The sequence below is a fragment of the Spinacia oleracea genome, chromosome 2 (assembly GCF_020520425.1).
Source record: "Spinacia oleracea cultivar Varoflay chromosome 2, BTI_SOV_V1, whole genome shotgun sequence".
In the NCBI taxonomy this organism is placed as follows: Eukaryota; Viridiplantae; Streptophyta; class Magnoliopsida; order Caryophyllales; family Amaranthaceae; genus Spinacia; species Spinacia oleracea.
The window spans coordinates 69100338-69121249 of NC_079488.1; the positions used below are offsets into that span (position 1 = coordinate 69100338).

Consider the following 20912-nt stretch of genomic DNA (forward strand, 5'->3'; position numbering starts at 1 on the left):
GAGCTTAGATAAACAATAATTTTTTGGATCATTAATTTGATCAACAACAACAACAATCTAGTAGAGAACAGGTCCATAGTTAATATTATGGACATGTTCGACAAAACTAGTGGTAGCAGGTAACATTTAGCGGTTGAATAACGGGTATTTGATGAAGTAGCGGGTATCTGTTGAAGTAGCGGGTAGCGGTCAATAGTAGCGAGTAACTAGTAGGAGTGTTTGGTAAAAGTACGTAGCGGTTCTTTAAAACTTTATTATAATTTTATTATAATTTAATCAAACGCTATTTGCTACCTTCAAACGCTATTATTTTTAAAGTTTGACAAAAGCTACCCAACCGTTACCTCTACCGCTAACCGCTACCTCACCCGCTACCACACCAACGCTACCCGCTACCTCAAAAGCTACCGCCGAACACGCCCTATATCATCGTTTTCTCGCTACTTTGAATCACATCAAGATCGAGTGTTTATTTAGGGTGTGATTTTCTCTATCTTATAACACCTAAAACTATTTGAGTTTATTGGATTTGATTAAACGTAATTGACCAGGTAGCATATATAAAATCTGATAGAAACTTATTGGACCCGATCAAACTCGATTTCAAAAGAGAACACTCTCTATAAACTTAATATAATGGAACTTGATTGCAACTTTGGCTTCGTTCTATTCGACTTATTTTGTCTATAATTCTATTATCTGAATTTATATGAACTTATTTGAACTTAATTGAACTTAAATGAACTTATATGAACTCATTTTATCTGGAAAAAAACTTATTTTTTCTAAACTTATATTATCTTAATTAACTGCACTTATCTAAACTTAACTGAACTTATCTAAACTTATTTTGTATGAAATAAGTCAAAATAAGTCAAACAGAACAAGCCTTATATGAACTTAGTGGACCTTAAACATTTTTTCTTTAAAACGAAGAGTACGCATCCTTGAATTCTTCTACTCCCTCCGTCTCTTTTTGTTCTTTACGTTTTCCTTTTTGGGTGTCCCAAAATGTTCTTTACATTTCCTTTTATATTTCACATAAATAATTTAATATTCTATCAAAACTTGTGTCCAACTATTATATTAACCAATTATATCAATTGAGTCATTTAATCCCTCACACTTTTCCATAGGGACATTAATTTTTTCTCATTTTCCCAATATCAAAATTTTGATAAGAGTGAAAACATTATAAATAAATGTAATTTTCCTCGTTTACATGAAAAACTTAGAAGAATCTCAATGCACATTAAGTATTCGTTAAAACGCGTGCAAAATATCAAACGTAAAAAACAAAAAGAGACGGAGGGAGTAACAATTAGCAAATTTTCAACCAATATAAGTTAGCAATTTTTTCAATATACAAACTTTTATATAAGACGTACGGTCTTACACAAAAGACCACATTGGTGTTATATAAGTTAAGCAATGGAATCAATTAGTTACTATGTAAACAATTAGTTAAGCAATGGAACCCATTAGTTAAGCAATGCAACTAATTAGTTAAGCACTGTACCTAATTAGTTAAGCATTGAAACCAATTAGTTAAGCAATGAAACTAATTAGTTAAGCAGTAGAACTAATTAGTTAAGCAATTGAACCAATTAGTTAAGCAATCAAAACTGTCTTTTCGGTAAGACGGTTTTACACAAAAGTTGACGTTTCAATTAATATACCAATCTAAATCACAATATACCATTTCAAAAAACATTAAAATGAAAATAAAATTTTAGAAGATTAAAAGTAACTATAATAATAATTAAACACGGCATTGTGGAGTTTTAATAGATCTAAACACTACCCCCTATTTAAAACACTATAATCCTAACCCTCAAAAAAAAAAACACTATAATCATATTTCATACTAAAGTTGAAAATTATCTAAACGCTAACAACAATTTAAAACGAACTAGGGCAAAACTTCGACGAAAAGAAAGCCCTAATTCATAAACCTCAATCAAAAAATCAGAAATAAGAAAAACGAACTAGGGCATAACTTCAATCGAAAAACAAAAGAAATAAAAATCAAATACCTAACATGGAAAATCGAAGATCAACCAAAACAACAGACAATAGATCTCCAAAATTGGGGGCCGAAAGATGGCTCGTTGAATCGTATGAGAGGAGAAAATAAAAATAAAAGAAATCTCACAAATTGCAGCAGAGGAGACGAGGTATGGATGATGGCAGCGTGGGAGATAGTGGCGGCGCGGTGGTTGCAGCAGGTGGGGAGACGGTGGCGGTGAGGATAGAGAATCACGAAGGAGAGCAAAAATGGAGGAGAGAGAAGAGCTGACAGTATCTCGCGAGGAGAGAGAAAGTACCTTTTTTCTTTCCATAATTTACTCGATTGTTTTTTTTGCAATATTTACAATTATGCCATTATTGAATGCGCTAGGTAGACGTATATGAGTGGTTAGATCTGATCTTAGCGAACGCACGAGATTGCTTCTCATTCTTCTCATTTTAAGCTCTCTTCTCATTTGAGTGCAAATATATATATATATATTGAATTAGAGCGGCACGTAGGATATTGAATGGTTTCGGCCAATGAAAAATAAGATTTCTAATATATTTTTGAATTAAAAAAATCGAGTGCCACGTAAATAATTAATTAGTGTCACATCGATATTTTAATTAATTAATTACTAATATATACAACTCCATCCCAAATAAAATATTCTAATAATTAAAAGATAAATCTAAATAAAATTTAAACACTAATCTAAAATAAAATTCAATCCAAAATCAAACATTAATCCAATATTAGAGCACCACGTAGGAAATCTAATGATTTCGGCCAATGAAAAATAAGATTTTGAAATTATTTCTGAATTAATTAATTATTAATATGACACATATACAATTTCATCCAAAATCAAACACCCTAATAATTAAAAATTAAATCTAAAATAAAATTCAATCCAATCTATTCTAATCTAATATATAAAACATAGCAGCCGCCGGTCGGTATATATTAGAGTTATATTTTAATTTAACATTTTATAGAATACGTGCATCGCACGGGCTAAAATCTAGTAATAATTAAACACGGCACTGTGGAGTTTTAATAGATCTAAACACTCCCCCCTATTTAAAACACTATAATCATAACCCTCAAAAAAAAAAAAAAAAAAAAAACACTATAATCATATTTCATACCAGAGTTGAAAATTATCTAAACGCTAACAACAATTTAAAACACTATCGCCGAACACGACGTAAGCAGAGTAAAACGCCACCATTGGGAGCACCACACAGTCCTGTCGCGACATTTGGCGGTTAACAGATTCCGCCATTCTCTATCCCCCGCCCTCTCCTCTCTCACTTTCTCAACCTATCTCTCGTCTCTTCATCACTGTGCTTAATTCCCAATTCTTACCACTATTTATAATCTTAGCTTCAGATTATAAAGGAGTACTCATATCAAAATTATTATGGAAAATTACAACAATTCTTTCTCAAAGATCAATAATCTCAACTGCATCGATCTTTCAAACCCTGATATCCACCATTCTGTATCTCTCCTTAAACAGGTTCTTTTCATTATTCCTTTATCATAAGTTTCATTAATTTCTAATTATTTTGAGTTACAAATATTTCAATGTTGATTTTGTTATTTTGATGAAAAAAATGTCTCCTTTACTTTGTTTATGATCAACTATCTTTTTCCTGTTTATATTCCTTCATAATTTCAATGTTGATTTTGTTGATTATGTTTATTTTTTTATAATTTAATTTGTTGGCAGGCATGTTTGGATTGTGGGTTTTTCTATGTAATAAATCATGGGATGAGCGAAGAATTCATGGATGAAGTTTTTGCACAAAGCAAGCAGTTTTTTGAATTGCCAATAAGTGAAAAAATGAAGCTTTTGAGAAACGAAAAGCATCGAGGATATACACCAATTCTTGACGAGCTTTTAGATCCTGAACATCAACTTCAAGGTGAGAATTTGATGACCCTTTGCTGTATGTACTAGTATGTCATTGTTTGTTTTATTGATTTTATGTGCAAGAAATATGTTTAAGCTATGGTAGAGAGTGTCTGGTGTCTGGGGTAACTAGTTTTTGTGCAATGAGCCTATGTTGGGTTAGACTCATCATTTCAGCTTTAGTGTCTGGTGTTGGATACTTGAAACTAACTGAATATGAACTCTCATACACTTCAATTATGGCCAAAAAGGGGGAAAATTTTGCTTCCCGTCTTTTAATATATGGCATTTGATATTGTATCATCAACTTTATGGTTTTCCATGTCCAACTCTTGGGGCCAATGGGCCATATCTGGGTCTTAAGACTCATATCTGATTTCAAGCATCACATTTTATGGGGGTACTAGAAAGTGATTGCTAACTTATAGGGGAATGCCTTTGTGCAGTCTTAGCTGTTGAGAGGTACTCTATATCATACAGACTGTATGTTATACGGGAGCATCGGAAATTGAGAAGCTAATGGACTTTCAATGTGGTGTCTGATTATATATTTATACTTGATAACCGTTGAAGATGATATTATGCATTAGCTCAGTGTTACTTGTTTTGTGAATACACTGAATAGGGTATAGTTGCAAGGAATTACCTTAAGGGCACGCTTGGATTGGGTGTAATGGATTATGGGGGTAATAAAAGTCAAACCACCATAATAAAAGGACAATGAAGGTGAATTGTGGTGGTTGCATGGAGGGTGGTGTGGTGGTATTGTGATGAGAAGTTGTGGTAGTGGTGGTGTTGTGAGGAGAAGGGAGGAAGGGGGAAGTAATTACCCCCCAAATGAGGGTAATAATCACCCTAGTGGGATGGTGGGTAACTATTCCCCCCATGATAAGGGTATTTGTTCCACCTTCCCTTTTATTTTCTTCTTGCCAACACTAGCTTGTTCCCTTTGCCACCACTTCATCCCCTCATCATCACCTTCAATTACCTTAGTTTGACTTTTATTACCCCTTTAATACATTACCCTCAATCCAAGCATGCCCTAAGGGTTAATTGAGAATTGATTGCTTAACTGTAACTAAAGTTGCTTTGTACAATTCAGATACTGTACTAATTGTCCATCTTCTAGCTGTAGGAGATTACAAGGAGGGGTATTATATTGGTGTTGAAGTACCTGAGGATGATCCTGAGGCAGATAAGCCATTTTATGGGCCCAATGTTTGGCCAGCTCCGGGTAATCTATTCTGTTTTTATCTATATCTAACATGTAATCTATTCTGTTGCTTTAGTGATTTCATGTTATTGTTGAACTTCTGTGAAGAACTTTTTTCTTTTGAAATATAAATTGTTGAAAGAATATGCATTTTAATATTTGTAGCCTCTCTTGTCATACCAGATCTCTTGCCTGGTTGGAGGCAAACTATGGAGAAATATCATGAGCAAGCACTGTATGTATCAGATCACCCCCCCCCCCCCTTCCCTCTCTTTTTGTTGTTTTTCATCTTTCTCTCTTCTCTTTGTTGAAATCTTTTAGCTTTATACGAAGTATGTATTATCTGGTCGCAACGTGTGCAATGGCTGGACCTAATCTAGTTATACAACTATTGGTTGATAATAACCCCTAGCATGTTTTTTGTTAATATGAACTGTTTGTTTCAACATGGAATACATGATCCATATTTGACCCTTTGGCACATAACACGACACTCAGGATACTCAAGTTAGCTTGCCAAGTACCAACTTGTAAAAATAACAGAAAATTACATCCTTAGCACCACTTCTAGTCAGTTATTGGACAGACCTAGTAATTGTATCTAATGAAAGAAAATATTGCATGAATTCACTAGGAGAATTGTGCTTGCTGAATTCGAAAATGATAAAGGTCGCAACATGCGACCTTTAAGCCGTGTCACAATGATGACCTAGCATGCTTATGTATCATGATTTAAATTGGAAACTAAAATATTTACGGAGTAACTTATATAACCTATTATAAATGTTACAAAAAAGGTAGGAAAATTTTAATGTTCTAATTTGTTTCCTTCTTTATATTGACTACCTTATTTACATAATTTCATAGTAAAAATATTGCATTGATAGTAAAAATATTCTGATGATGCATATCCTACATAGCGCCTATATGTACCAATTAAACTCCGACACGTAAGATTGCGACAACTAAATGTTGTCGCAACTTGCGACCTTTAACATCACCCGAATTCTGAATTTTGGGGTCCATGAGCTCCATATGCCAATTTGATGGCGAAAGTTCTAGAGTGTAGCAATGCATTTTACTTGAAGGATATCTTTACACTGAATCAGCATATTAATTTCTGTATTCTATCTTCCTCTTGTGAGTGAAAGACTCCTAGACGCATTATCCATGATTTCTGATATATTTACAGGGAGGTAGCAAGGAGTGTAGCAAAGATTATAGCTCTTGCACTTGACCTGGACGCAGATTTTTTTACTAAGCCAGAGATGCTGGGGAAACCTATTGCAACCTTACGCCTATTGTACTATGAAGGTGGAAAATGAATTTTCTTTACCACTCAACAATAATGACTGATTGACTGATAACTTATTTTTTAAAATTTCTCTTGTCATCAATCATGTTTAATTCTTGTTAGGTCAAGTTTCTGATCCATCAAAAGGAATATATGGAGCTGGTGCACATTCTGACTATGGTCTGATTACACTCTTGGCTACAGATGATGTAGTTGGTCTGCAAGTATGAATGGTGCTGAAATCCTGTATAATCACCATCATATCTTGCTCAATATAACAGTGTCTTGACTTCTACGCTTTCCCTTTGTTGCAGATATGCAAGGATAAAGATGCCAAGCCACAGGTATGGGAAGATGTACCGCCTGTTAAAGGGTAAGCTTATGTCCAACTATGTGACTTGCAGAATGAAATTGATAAGTGATAAAGGCAGGTTATCAGGACTGTTATAAATATCTTGCATAACGTATTTTCTTTCCTCGTCCTACTTGATTGTTGATAAATGTTTAAGTTTGGGAATACGTGTCTATTTGTCCTTTATATTTAGATAGTTTTTTGTGTTATGATGTCAACCAATTTTCTTTTTCTCTTTCAGGGCGTTCATTGTGAATCTCGGTGATATGCTGGAGCGCTGGAGCAACTGTGTTTTTAAGTAAAGTGCATCCTTTCTGTACTTCTTAACATAAATTTCTTGCAAAAGGATGCATGGTGTAATTCAGATGGTGTTTGATTAACTTCAGCAACTGTCTAAAATATTTTACTTTGTGGATGAATGATACTTCTTCATGTGATGAGTATGAACTATATTAACTGAATTTCATGGTCAAAAGAACTTCTGAGTTGTTATTTGCTTTCATTCTTTTTTCCGTCCGGTTGGTTAACTCCAGTATTCTGAATCTGCAGATCCACCTTGCACAGGGTTATAGGGAATGGTCAACGCAGATACTCTGTAAGGCCCTACGTAACTCTCATACCCCCCCCCCTCCCCCCCCCCCCCCCCCCCCAACAACAAGAAGTTTCTGATTGTGAAGAAAGAAAATTCCTTATTTTTAATCCTAGGAATCAACTTAAGAAGAATTTATTCAATCTTGTTCATCTAGACCATCCTCTGCCCCCTCTCTAGTTTCTATGAGTGATATGTTTGGTTTAGTGAGGTTATTGATTTAATACTCCTCTTGCTATTTTACATAGTAGGTTTGTTACCTTTCTTTGACTTCCTTTTATCTGATTTAATACTCCTCTTGCTATTATACATAGTAGGTTTGTTCCGTGTGTGAACTGGCGTTATTTGTTCACCCGGGAGTATCATTCAGTTCAATAGAATACTCAGTCTGTCCCAGTTGTAAGGTTTAATTAGAATTTTACCGAAAAATGGTATCCCACTTCTAAGGTTTAACTTCTACTTATTTTTGAATTTTGGGGTCAACAACTAGCGCACTTTTATCTTTCAATTCTAGTTTTCTCCCTCGATATCTGTTCCGGAAAGCAATGTTAACTTACAACTGGAAGTCTGGGCCGGAGGGAGTTTCTAATCAAGTTGGAGGTACAATGTTGCATAAAGGCTTTTTGTGCTTACCACCTGTATCCGAGTTTTGCTAGGACATAATACTGCTTTGAGCACCTTTCTATTGAACTATTACCAACTGTATCTAGTAGCTGGTCTGCATTGGCTATGTAATACACTACTATGATCTGCTGTCTAAGAGGAATATCTGAACTATCTGATATGTCTATTTGTATCTTTTAGCATTTTGAGGCTTTGATGACTTGATCACTTTTTACGACGAGATTTTTTTAGATTTTTAGCTGATATCTAACAGAAAAAGGCAGTTTGTTTTATTGATCCAGTACATTTTATTTTTCCCAAATGCTGGTCTTCATTGTCTCTCTTCAGAGAGCAACTTTCAGCTAACATTACTATGATGCATGCAGATAGCCTATTTTGTTGAGCCGAGTCATGAATGTCTTGTTGAATGCTTGCCAACATGCAAATCAGAAACTAACCCTCCCAAGTAAGTCGTTTACCTTCATAAGGTAATTTTAAGTATATGTGAAATACTCGCTTTTCACTCTCTGTCACAACTCACTATCTTACTCCTGGCAGGTTTCCTCCAGTTCGATGTGATACATATCTTTCCCAGCGCTACAAGGACACTCATACTGATCTAAGCACATACAAGTAACTTCATTTTGGCCACACACAACAAGAGTTTGATATGGGAGTGTTTCGCATGTAGAATATTTTCAATCTAGCTAGCAAAGATAGATGTTATGTTCATCACTTTAAAAATGATATTATCACTGCTCAAGTACTGATAAGCACAGAATCTGGGTTACGCGTCAAGATATTCTTACTAGTTTCATTTTAAATTACCATTTATTGTACTTCTATCATCCATTTGCCTGTAATCAAACCACAAATCTCAGTTTATACTTTATATTATTCATAAAAAGCTTACTACGGATTAGTTGTTTAGATAGTTGTATTAGTGTATCTATCCACTGATTGTTGCCTTGTTGGTGCTCATGCTCATTGCGCATCTCTAGTGCTCGACTGCTCGTACCAATCTTGTGCCATTTAGTAGCGTTTTCGTTTAAACTAAAGGGGAAATTTTCGTTATTTAAACAGAATCAGCATCCTTGAAAAGCAAACCAGCAACAAGTACCAAGTTTTTCAACAAGACACCAAACAAGCAAAAGGCAACTTAAAAGTAGGGGTGTGTAAAAATAATCTCACCAGTATGACTCGATCCCAAAACCCGATGACCCAGTCCAGAATTTTGGATATCTCTATTATATAAGCCAAGAGGGAAGGGACAGTTTAGTAACTACACTTTTCGTGTCTCCAAGCAAAATGACCAAAATACCCCCATTCTATTTTACGATTTAATTGAATTTCAAACCTAAGCCTGTAATCTTTCTCTCGCCACAAACTTTCTCTCTCCTCGAACTTCCTCCATCTCTGAAACCTTAAAACCCGAAGAAGACTTTAATGGCATACATTCATGGAGGCTCCGGTGGTAGCTCTTGTCTCGGCTCTCGCACCATGACTCCAACACACAATTTATGAGTCCGACTCTGCAAATACGGAAGGGTTTCAACTCTGCAAGTTTTCCGTCCGACTTGTTATGAGTTCGACATTTTGTTGTTGCTGATTTGATCTGTTTGCATTCTCGAATCGAATAGATGCATTTTGATTTGATAATTTTGTGTTTGCTATTATTATTTTGTTAGGGTTAATTTCTAAAATCTGCAATTACTCTTGAGCAAGCGGCCTAAATTAGGTTTTTGGAGATTTTAATTAAAATCTGCAATTATTCTTTTAGGTTTTTTATTCTTTAATTTGTTCAAGAACGAAATTTGTTATGAATTCAACAATTCGCTTTTGTTGATTTGATCTGTTTGTATTCTTGAATCGAATAGATACATTGATTTGATAATTTTGTGTTGTCTCAATCTTGCTGCTGCAGAGGCGGCGCGGTTGATCCCGCGTATGTGGTGGTGGTCGGGTCAATGGGTCCATCTTTATTCAAGGAAGGTATAAATACTTTGTTTTTTGGGTAGTTTTAACATCCAATTAGACGATTCTATAAATGCTGAATTGAATTTGTTGATTTCCTAGATTTTCCGGTGAAAATTTGTTGGATAATTTGGTGAACATCGGGTGAAATTTGCGGCTAGGGTTTTAATTTGAGTGTTAATGCAATTAATCAATCCCCAGATTGGGGTTTTCATGTTCCATAAATTAGAGATGTACTTGCTTGAGCACCCTTATCCAATTTTAAAATTAACAATTAAGAAGAGAATTATTTTTTCCAACCATATTTGCGGTTGAGGTTGTAGACACATGTGCAATTCGTATTCATTAAATTTATTTTTGGTTAAGAAAAATTATGGTTTACAAAGGTCTTTGTGCAATCGATATTTTAGTATAATTTCAATTTAACTTTTCTAAAAGTTGAAGATAGATGCTTATATGTTGTTAGTAATAGACCTTGATTTAAGTTGCAACCGGTGATATTGATAGTCATTGTTCTTGGCAGCATGGTTTTGATGGAAATTTGAATGACGGATTTTCAACAAATTAGGTTATGAGCAAAAAAAATTGCGATAGTTCAAGCATTCTATTGTTGTCGAAGATGATGATAGATATCTAAATCAGGCAACTGTTTTTAAGAAAGGTAAGAAAAACTAATTCTTGCAAGTAACTTGCATTTGATAAGACAATATTATATACCCTATGCTACAAGTCAGTCGGTATTTTAACTGTTGTTAGTGCTTGATTACTTTTTTTGATAAGTTTATAAGGTTCTAGATTCTATTGTTGCTCCCGAAGATAGGCTTTCTCCTGTTTCTGCGGTTGTGTTTGCTGCTGCTATTGTTGAATGTGTACCTGCTGTTAATAAGTTCAGTTAATCAGTTACGTTCAGTTGTTCATTTGTTCAGTTCACTTTTGTCAGATTAGTTCATTTGTTTCAGATTAGTGTCGAGTATCCGATAAGGCTAAACCAACCTATATATGCATGATCAACTAACCTGATTTGCAATGTGACGGCAGGCTTGCTTGACATACGCTCCGTGACCAAGTTCTCTGGAAAACTGTCAAGTTTGGAAACATTCCCAACGGTAGTTGAATGTATATACCATATTTGGATCTTTCCCAACGGTACTTGACTCATAGCGTGTGAATAAGAAATAAATTTCTTCGAATACTTTCGATGATGTCTAATTTTTTTAAGATTAATTTTGTGAATAATTTTTTTCTTGCCTATTGTTTGTGATGATTAGTTGTAATAATACGATTTTAATTTTCATATGTATACTCCCGCACGCATCGCGTGCATATAAGACTAGTTAGATCCAGTTTTAAGGTTCCGAATATGTTGGATCGGATTTTCGGAGAGGACAAAAATCAATTGTTTCATATTTTTGCTATAGAATATATTTCATAAGTTCATAAAAAGTTAGAAAAACCCGATGATCTAATTTGAAATATCCAATTCGTTTTTAAGTTTCGGATATTTTGGAGCTGATATCCAAAAAAAATTAATGCGAAATGTCAATGGTATCTTTTATTTTTTTTTAATGTTGGATCGGGTTCGGATTATCGGATATTTGAAATTTTACCTCGGTTTCAGATCATGCTTTCCCCGACATACAAATTACACACCCCTACCTTAAAAGCTAGAAAGAACATTTAAATAGGATGTACCTAGTGAGATGGGATAGTCGTGACGAGTTATATATATCTCATCACCACCACTAACAATTAACCGACATCTCGTTAGCTTTTGATGCCTTAGCACCTTTTTGTATCACACGAATATTTAGGTCATTCTGGAGCACTTGTTTTGACCCCATTAGGTGAAAATATTAATTGAATGTAAACAAACTTATTTTTTGGTGTTACCACCTGATTCACCGTTAGGGCATGCTTGGATTGGGTGTAATGGATTATAAGGGTAAAAAAAGTGAAACCACCTTAATAAACGGACAATAAAGGTGAATTGAGGTGGTTGCAATGAGGGTGGTGTGGTGGTATTGTGATGAGAAGTTGTGGCAGTGGTGGTGTTGTGAAGAGAAGGGAGGAAGGGGGAAGGGGGAAGTTATTACCCCAGAAGTGAGGGTAATAATCACCCTAGTGGGATGGTGGGTAACTATTCCCCCCATAATGAGGGTATTAGTTATCTCTTTCCTTTTATTTTTTTTCTTGCCAACACTAGTTTATTCTCTTTGCCACCACTTCATCCCCTCATCATCACCTTCAATTACCTTATTTTTTTTGAGTTTGACTTTTATTACCCCCTTAATGCATTACCCTCAATCCAAGCATGCCCTTAGGGCTAATCCGAATTCGGATCCAGTTCTGGGTGAATAGGTTACAGTCCCCTCTCAATTGTTGTTGCGGGGGATTGAACACGGGGTTCTACTAGGGATGTCAATGGGGCGGGGCGGATGCGGATGTAGGTCCCTCCATCTCCATCACCACCTAAAATTTTCATCCCCATCCCCGCCCCATCACCCAATGCGGGTACAAAATTCATCCCCATCCCCGCCCCAACGGGTGTAAGCTAAAATCCATTCCCGCCCCGCCACCCAACTGGGTATCCATCCCCGTCTTATCCCCGCTTCATACCCGCGCTAATACCCTCCTAATTTTTCTTATTTAGCAAACATTTGTCATATATACGGATTAATCAAAGTTAACTATAGAAAAAAGTACCTTATGACTAAAATAACCTATATAATCGGAAAAAATACTCGTGATAAAAAAAAATCCAAACAAAAAACATAAAAATCTCACATAAATTTATATTATCACCTAAAGATGCAAATAAATCCAAATTCACCCCATCACCCATGGCGGGTATGAAGTGGGGCGAGTGGGGATGGGGCGGGGCGAGTGGGGATGGGGCGGGGCGGGCGAGGATGGGGCGGGTTCAACACAAAATCCACACCCGCCCCATCACCCATGGCGGGTACGATTTTTATACCCACCCCCGCCCCATCACCCGCCAAACCTACCTCCATCCCCGCCTATTTGGGGCGGATGCGAGGCGGGTCTCCCGCGAAACCCGCCCCACTGACATCCCTAGGTTCTACCTACCAAGTTCAACCCCAATCACCACTGAACCAACAAGCAATTTGCAGTATAAACAAACTTATGTTAGTCACTCTTGTCCTCTTAAGGTTAAATAGTTGTTTATGTCTTGCACTTCTATGCCAGTTGATATTACATTTCTATCTAGGCATACTTGCATTTAATTTAAATGGGAAATATGACTTTTTTTCATTAAGAATATGTAATTAACGCGTGTCAATGTTTATCATGTGAATAACACTAAAAGTTAGGCTCTATTTTAATCAACTTTTGATTAATATTAACTTATCTGGATTTATTTTTTCTTAACAAAATTACTCCGTATATTTGGTTGAAATTGCTGAAAGTATAATAAGTTAGAATAGAGTGAAACAAACAGACCCTTAATTTTCAATAGCTAAAAAGCAGAAGCAGTTAATACACATTAAGAATTTAACAAAGTACAATTTGAACAATATCCGACCTTAGCTCAGTTGGCAGAGCGGAAGACTGTAGTTGTTTAAGCAGATAATCTTTAGGTCGCTGGTTCGATTCCGGCAGGTCGGACTTTTTTGAAATGACCTTTTTTGTTTACTTAGTAAGTATAAAAATAAATAATTTACAACCTTACAATTAAACAACCGACCTTAGCTCAGTTGGCAGAGCGGAAGACTGTAGTTGTATGCAGATAATCTTTAGGTCGCTGGTTCGATTCCGGCAGGTCGGATTTTTTCTCCCAACAAATAGTTTTCCTCTCCTCTATTTTTCTGCAGGGTGATTTGTGGGTTTCGGTTGCAATTCGATTAGGGTTTTCTCGAGTCAATTTTTGCTGATTATCTTCCCCATATTTCTGAAATTTGACGGTATAAATTACTCTTGACTGCTGTATTATTTTAGTTTCTGCTTTAATTATTAGCTGAACTAATCTTATATAAGAAGTTAAGAACCCTAATTTGCTTTCTAATTGAGTTGGTTGGCGGCCGTTTTTGTTATGTTAAATGTGGAAATTAAACAACAGCAATTTAGTTGGTAGAATGGAATTCTTCAGATTAATCTTTAGGTTGGTTGTCCGATTTCTGTTATTCTCATCAACAGGATGTATGTTGGAATTCGAGTTGGGACTTTATAATTAATTGTATTTCCTTGGTTATTATGATTATTAGATGGCCTAGTTGTTTGAATTGATTCTTGCTTAATGTTGAGAAAGGAAGGTATCTTTTTCTTTGACTCGAAATCTTTGTTTATCACGGTAGCTTATGGAGATTGAGTATACTGATATCAACCAACCTTGATCAGTAGGATAAGAACATTGGTTGTGAAGTAAAATGTTGAGAGAAGATGAAATTTAGGACATTTCTGACATAAGTAGGATGTAGAAGCTTGTCTGTTTGCCTGATATATTATCAGTAGGTTAGCTAGTATTGCTGGTGTATGTCCTACTGTAAGATCATACTGCACTCACTTTTACAACTTTGAATATATTTCAATAATGGCTGAATCATGGACCGACTTTAGTCAGTTTGACAATTTGTTGAGTAGGGTACTGTAATTGGTTAATAGATTATACTCAGGTCCCTAGTCATGGATAGCTCAGTTGGTTAGAGCTTCCATCCCGGTTCCAGGTGATCCTGGGATCGATTCTCATCCCCGCCCTTGTGGCTCATTTGCACCAAAAATAATGGAATGGAATGGAAGATGTTGTCAATTATGGAGTTGCAACTTCCATCTTCCAAGAACCAACCTTAGCTCAGTTGGTACAGAGGATTGTAGTTGGTAATTGACCCATTCTTAGGTTGCTGGTTCGAATTTGGCAGGTTGGATTTCTAGCGTATATGGTACATGAACTGGCCTGAGCTGTAAGAGTAGACTGCTAGAGCACTGTTGTTCATTGATCCTCAAATAACCGATACCATCATGATGTAGTCATACTCGATATTCTTTTTATTTAGTGGTTCTCTGTTAGAATTGCTTCAGTAATTTTTATTGTTCAGAGAAGATCTTACTTGTAGATGCTATATGGTATTTCTGTAATGAAATTTCCTTTTACCATCAGCCTCCCTGAAAAGAAAAAGGTTATTTTATAGTGTGTTTCAGCGTTGGATCTTAGCTCAGTTGGTAGAGCGGAGGACTGTAGTTTGTCAAACAGTTAATCCTTAGCCCCTTAGGTCGGATACTTTTGCTTCTTATGTTATATTGCTTGATGAGTATTTTGAGATGGAAATGTTACCACAATAAAGCCAGTATGACTTTTGTGGGCAGAATTTTGGTAGTGCCCCTTTCACATCTCTAGCGTCCCGGAAACTTGCAAAGATACTAAAACTACATGCCCAAGTCTTAAGCTGGTAGCTGCCCGCAATCTTGTGCTGTGAGAACTGAGAAGTTTGGAATTTGGTGTCTGTTTGAATGTTAATAATAAGTGTAAAAATAAAATGTGAAAATGCTCTCGTTGAGAGTCGAACTCAAGACCTCCCGCTTACTAAACGGGTGCTCTAACCAACTGAGCTACGAGAGCACTTGTGTTACTGGATTGTTTTCAATAAAAAATGACATAATGTTAAAATATTGTGGCGCTTTTGTTAGACTAGAAGACTCTAGTTAGGAAATAGCAATGACCAAAAGTGATGTGTAGATCACTCTTACTAGATCCTGAACAGATACAATACAGCAGTAGCTGATGAATGATGATAATTTAAACAAACCTTTTTAGTTTAGATTCATGCAATGGTGTCGTTTCATTCTTGCCAGTTTCAAGTCTGTGACACATCACAAATGCGTGTGTGGTTGGGCTGAGTTTGTTAATTTTCATGCTTTAATCTGTACGGAGTACTAGCTAGTAATGGCATTTCCAAAGCTTGCTGCTTGTGAACTACTAAAATCCGCATATACTTTTTATTGATGCTCAATGACACTACAAGAAATTGATTAATTACCAACCGCCAAAATTGGTTGGTAAAACGCGAAAAACGGTTGGTAAAAGATTTTGCGACCGCAGCGGTCGCAAAAAGGCGGTCAGTTTTCACCTGGACGGTAATTTAGGAAACTCCAACTGAAAGGCGGTCGCTAAAATTTACCGACAGGATTAGCGACCGCCACCTAAGCTTTATTTTGACTTGCTAAGACATATTCAAATGTTAGTTTCTCTCAACTGTGATGACTCATCCTGCTTACATATTCTAGACGTGCTGCAGGGGTTAAGAGAATGGCTGATGTGGCAGAGTTTGTTAGCCAGAGAGCAGAATGTAATTAAAGGGGGAACAGTTGAGAGAGAGGCAATGAGAAAGTGTTAGTTGTCTTATTTCTTTTCTTGGGAGAGATCTAAGCCTCTAAAAATCTTAGGGTTATGTAATCATCCTTCAAAATCTATCAAAAACCTATCTTCTTTGTGTTCAGCATTTTCTCTTTATTCCTCAGTGTTCTGAACTTCTGATTTAGTTATTTCAATTCATTAACATTTACTCAGAAATAGATTGTCCATAAACCAAAGAGTATATTATTTGCCAATAACAAACCCCCCCAAAAAACTGAAGTAAAATAACTCTAATTATATGCCTCCAGAGAGCATATGACACCTTGCCCCTTCACAACTCTCAAAAGACCAAAATTTTAGTTCAGCCTAAACAAAATCTTGGTCCAAAGATCATCACCAGATACTTCATCCTGAAGAGGGATATCAGAAATTATTCAAGCCGGAAACAATCATATCAAAAGCAATAGAAATTTCACTAAACACTTCCAGGACTGCCAAAGTGACAAGCATCACAGTAACTAACTTGCTAGAATCAGCAATATTAGTTGATAACATTTGTAAATAATTGGTCATGACAAGAGTAGAACTGAGAGTCTAAAAGATGGTGCAGAGCAATACAACAGTTTTCTTTTTAAACCCAGCAATACGACAGTTTTAGTAGCACATAACACCTTGTAAAAAACAGTCTGTCATTGAACTGATCTAGGCATCATTCTACAAAGCTTTTTAGCAGAAGTGGTGAGTTATTGGTCAAAGCAGAGCAGAAACTATATCTAGAGTAATTCAAATTATTGCACCCAGGCATCAACATATAAAAATATATGCAACAATATTTCACATTGTAGAAAAGACTACAAAGAAATAGCTTAGTGGCTAAAACACTCATTCCAAACACGAAGTCAGCAGTATAAATCCACTGTGAGAATTCCAGTATTATGTATTCTCCTAATTTGGTCGTTATAGGTCATATTTTGCCTAAAATGTCATGTACGAGCAGGTTGAGTGGGTTTTTGGCTTCATTATTCCAACAATGTTATTGTGTATCTGCCATGCTACCGCAAAACGCACTAACAACCACACCAAAATAAAAATCAAAATAAAAATAAAAATAAAATGTGTGTGGCTTCATTATTTTCTGCCTTTCTACAATTAATCAAATTATGCAAAAAAAACCAAAGCCACAAATCTACAAATCTACAAAAAACCAAATTCTAAAAGTAAAAGGAACAAGGTTACCTTGGTTGGGTGACAGAGCCACGCGGAAATGGTAGAGCAGACGGCGCTGGGGTGGGGCTGGCGGTTAGGGTTTGAAAAAATTGAACAATCCAAATTTTAGGGTTTGAAAAAATTGAACCACAATCAATAAAGCAAAATGAACAAAGATTACCTGGTTAATTCATGAGCGTCTCGACGATTCGCAAGGAGGAATAACAGCGAGGGTGGGGCTGGCGGAGCTGAGGGTGGGGCTGGCGGCGCTGGGGGAGAGGGTTGTTGCCTTCAATTCGCCCAATTTAGCTGGTCGACTAAACCCCCTGCTCTGTTCTTTTTTTTTTTGTTGGAATGTACATTCAGGAAGGAAGTTGGTCCTAAACCCAATTCCCACCTACATTTTCTTTTTTGAAATAATTAACGACCGCTAAAATGGAATAAGCGGTTGGTAAAGTTTTAAATTTAATTTGGAAATAATCTGATGTTTAAGGTCTATTATTTAGTCGGAAAACATGGAAAAGCAGTCGGTAATTTATCGACTGTTTTAGAAGCGGTTGGTAAATTTAAATAATAGCGACCGCTTTTATATTGGTCGGTAAAATACCGACTGCTTTAATTTTGGTCGGTAAATTTAGTTTTACCAACTACTTTTCTGGCGGTCGGTAAATGTAGTCGGTAATCAAGCGCTTTCTTGTAGTGTGAGTTTTTGTTGCATAAGTTTTATTTTTTATTTTTTATTTTTTATTGTTTCATCATCAAATGGTGTAGTTGGTTATCACGTATTCACGTCAGTCTAACACACTGAAGTCTGAAGGTCTCCGGTTTGAGTCTAATTTCATGCTCCTCGTGTGAATCTTTTTTGTTTAGTGTCCTGTGATTATACTTATTACAGGTTGTGAATGTCCAACTTCCTGTTCCCTTCTTTCAAAATCCCTTTAATTTCTTTTTCGATTAATTTTCTTTTGACCAACAATGCTCTTGCACATCCTGCATACATCAAATATATCAGCATGAAATTGAACATACAGATATCAAGTTTTGGGCTCCTTCTGCTTGTGCAGTGTCCACAAGTCTGTCAAGTGTATCTTATGCAGACTTATATGCACTGATGTGAAGAGTAAATTCCTATTTATGGCTAACAAAATTGGTGCCGGGAGAAAATATATATCAGCAGGAAATTGTACATACAGATAAGGCTATCCAGTTCAAGTAAATATACCGTGAAATTGGATATGGAACTTTAATCTTGTAAGGTCGATTCCATAAACACAAGTAACAAGTTACAAGTATTTTGGTTCACAAAGCTGGTGTTTGATGCGGTAATGCTGGATGAAGGCCAAAACTGGAGTTTACAATTTCACATATGACCAGTTAGAACTTAGAAATCACAGGTTGGGCAGTCATGTCTAGGTCTTTTACATTGAGATTTGATAGAACGGTCGATTTTAATACATTTGGTTAACAAAGTTGGTAGATGAGATGATTTATGTTTCTTTTCTACTTGGAATGTTGGATTAACAAATTTATCAAGTAGTACAAAGGAACATTACTGAAATTCCGTTAGGAATTTACTTTTTCACCTAACCAAAAAACTACTCGTATCTATCTATAACCTTTTAAAAGCAAGGAGTATGTTTTTACTATTCATCCAATAGTGAAGTCCCTAAAGTACCCTTAAGTTTCTCACCATTTATGGTTTTGCCTTCCTTCTCAGCTGTTAGACACGTTGCAAATTGCTCTTCATCCACCGTCCCTTCTCCCTCTTCACTGCTTCCTTCCTCTCTTTGTTTAGGTTTTCCCCTTTCCTCCTCGGCTTCTCACCCTTTCGGTGCTTCCCTTTCCGATCTTCCCTTCCTTTCGCAGTTTCTTTTTCCTTGTTCTTCGTGTCCCCATGGATACACACTTGCCTTCTTTTCGCCCGATCTGGAAGCTGATCTCTCCATTTGCCATTTTCTCCGATATAGTGGTTTTCACCATTTTCTTCTTCCTCGCTACGCGTACTCCTTCAGTCCTTCTAAATCTCCTCACTATCAATTCGTCTCTTTCTCCCTGGTATAAATCTCCTAATCTGGATTTTTCGAATTAGGGTTTTGTTTCTTGTTTTTAATTGTTGATTTTGTTAAATTATGGCTGGTTTAATTGAATTGGTGTTTTTGTTTTCTTTTTTTTCTTCTTTTTTTTAATTTCTAGGTATTTTTTTGGGGATATGGCTACGAAGCGCCACCAATCACAGGTTTACGCTTGGCTGCTTCCGCACCATCTACAACAAACGCTGCTTCTCATAGGCTTTCTACTGTTAGAGTTTGTATGAGGTAACAATGGTAACTTACCCACCTTCAGTTTTGTCTTTAATTTGGTTTTTATGCATATTTTGGCAACGCTGGTAATTACCCGCCATCAATCCTCTATGTAATTGTTATTTAATTGGATTTTTTTTTTTTGCTAATTTTAGCTCATGGGTATGATGGGGGATTGTCTCTTTTATCTTGTAGTTGTTTATTATAATTGGTAATTTGGGTTGGGTATGTTGTAACTAAAAACGATCATATACATCTAATTCATATTATCAACCTGGATTCATAATTCAAGTTTCCTGTTCAACCAAAAATGAAATCATGTTAATCGAAGTCATCAATAGGAAATATAGTAGTTTTTTTGGCATCGGTTTGCCAAGGTTATCAGGAATTTGCCTCAACAACCATCTCAATAATAACCTCATGATCATCTAGAATGTGATCATCTAGAATGTAGCAGTAGTGGCATTGATTCCTCCAAATCCCATAGAGTTGGGAAAACATTGCTGGATAGTATTAGAGATCTAGCCTTCAGTGTCATTGTTGTTGATTGGAGGAATGACATGGTGGAGTTATGGCAATGATATCACACAAGGAATAAGTGTTTATGTATGATATCGGTCATTGTGGAGTTTTGGCAATGATATCAGTCATTGTGGGATGGGAAATAGATTTTCTCAAGTCAACTACTTTGGTAAAACATCCACAAATTCAAGTCTTTGTTTAGTTTTATCAAGTTCTAATTTGGTGTTGGACGCAATGTCTGATGAGTTCCGAGTTTCTCGGAGATGGTGGAAATAATAGTAATTCTCAGGGTTTTTCCTTTGGAAAATACCTCTATTAGTCAGGAAAACCCCAAATGTCCAATGTATATTAGATTCATATAATACTTCCCTCTTGAGGTTGGAACTTCGTTTCCTATATTGTGATGATTTTATCATCCCTCAGAATTACAGCCAAAGATTCATTTGTTCTTTTGGCTGTGGGATGTAATGGACTAAATCAAAATGACTCTTAAAACCTCTTCGCTTCCTTTCCATTAAGTAGAAGATGGTCGTCCCATTGCGATCCGTTATTACTTTTGGGTCAAACGAAAATAACCTCTCTGCAATTGTAGGGGTAAGGTTGCGTACATCCGACCC

General features: G+C 36.1%; 1 protein-coding gene, 1 long non-coding RNA gene and 3 other non-coding genes across 6 annotated transcripts; 3 read left to right on the forward strand and 2 right to left on the reverse strand.

Moving 5' to 3' along the window:
• Positions 1 to 3158: 3158 nt before the first annotated feature.
• Positions 3159 to 8916, forward strand: LOC110788267 (2-oxoglutarate-Fe(II) type oxidoreductase hxnY). 2 transcript variants are annotated; one of them, XM_021992910.2, is made up of 11 exons: positions 3159 to 3539; positions 3753 to 3948; positions 5071 to 5169; positions 5332 to 5383; positions 6341 to 6462; positions 6566 to 6666; positions 6757 to 6815; positions 7036 to 7092; positions 7344 to 7389; positions 8373 to 8452; positions 8545 to 8916. In XM_021992910.2, exons 1-11 carry the CDS (start codon positions 3441 to 3443, stop codon positions 8621 to 8623), a joined length of 990 nt encoding a protein of 329 aa, XP_021848602.1. In that variant the 5' UTR covers positions 3159 to 3440; the 3' UTR covers positions 8624 to 8916. The 2 variants fall into 2 exon arrangements, with proteins under 2 accessions (XP_021848602.1, XP_021848601.1); XM_021992909.2 differs by having other exon boundaries at positions 3163 to 3539; positions 5065 to 5169.
• Positions 8917 to 13499: 4583 nt separating this feature from the next.
• Positions 13500 to 13587, forward strand: TRNAY-GUA (transfer RNA tyrosine (anticodon GUA)). Its single transcript is given in 2 exon segments — positions 13500 to 13536; positions 13552 to 13587. It is a non-coding gene; the product is annotated as a tRNA-Tyr (tRNA).
• Positions 13588 to 13661: 74 nt separating this feature from the next.
• Positions 13662 to 13747, forward strand: TRNAY-GUA (transfer RNA tyrosine (anticodon GUA)). Its single transcript is given in 2 exon segments — positions 13662 to 13698; positions 13712 to 13747. It is a non-coding gene; the product is annotated as a tRNA-Tyr (tRNA).
• A 1711-nt stretch (positions 13748 to 15458) lies between these two features.
• Positions 15459 to 15532, reverse strand: TRNAT-AGU (transfer RNA threonine (anticodon AGU)). Its single transcript has one exon. It is a non-coding gene; the product is annotated as a tRNA-Thr (tRNA).
• Positions 15533 to 16099: 567 nt separating this feature from the next.
• Positions 16100 to 18202, reverse strand: LOC110797102 (uncharacterized). Its single transcript, XR_008927927.1, has 3 exons — positions 17655 to 18202; positions 17504 to 17560; positions 16100 to 16677 (listed from the first exon to the last, which is right to left on the reverse strand). It is a non-coding gene; the product is annotated as an uncharacterized lncRNA (long non-coding RNA).
• Between the last annotated feature and the right edge of the window lie 2710 nt (positions 18203 to 20912).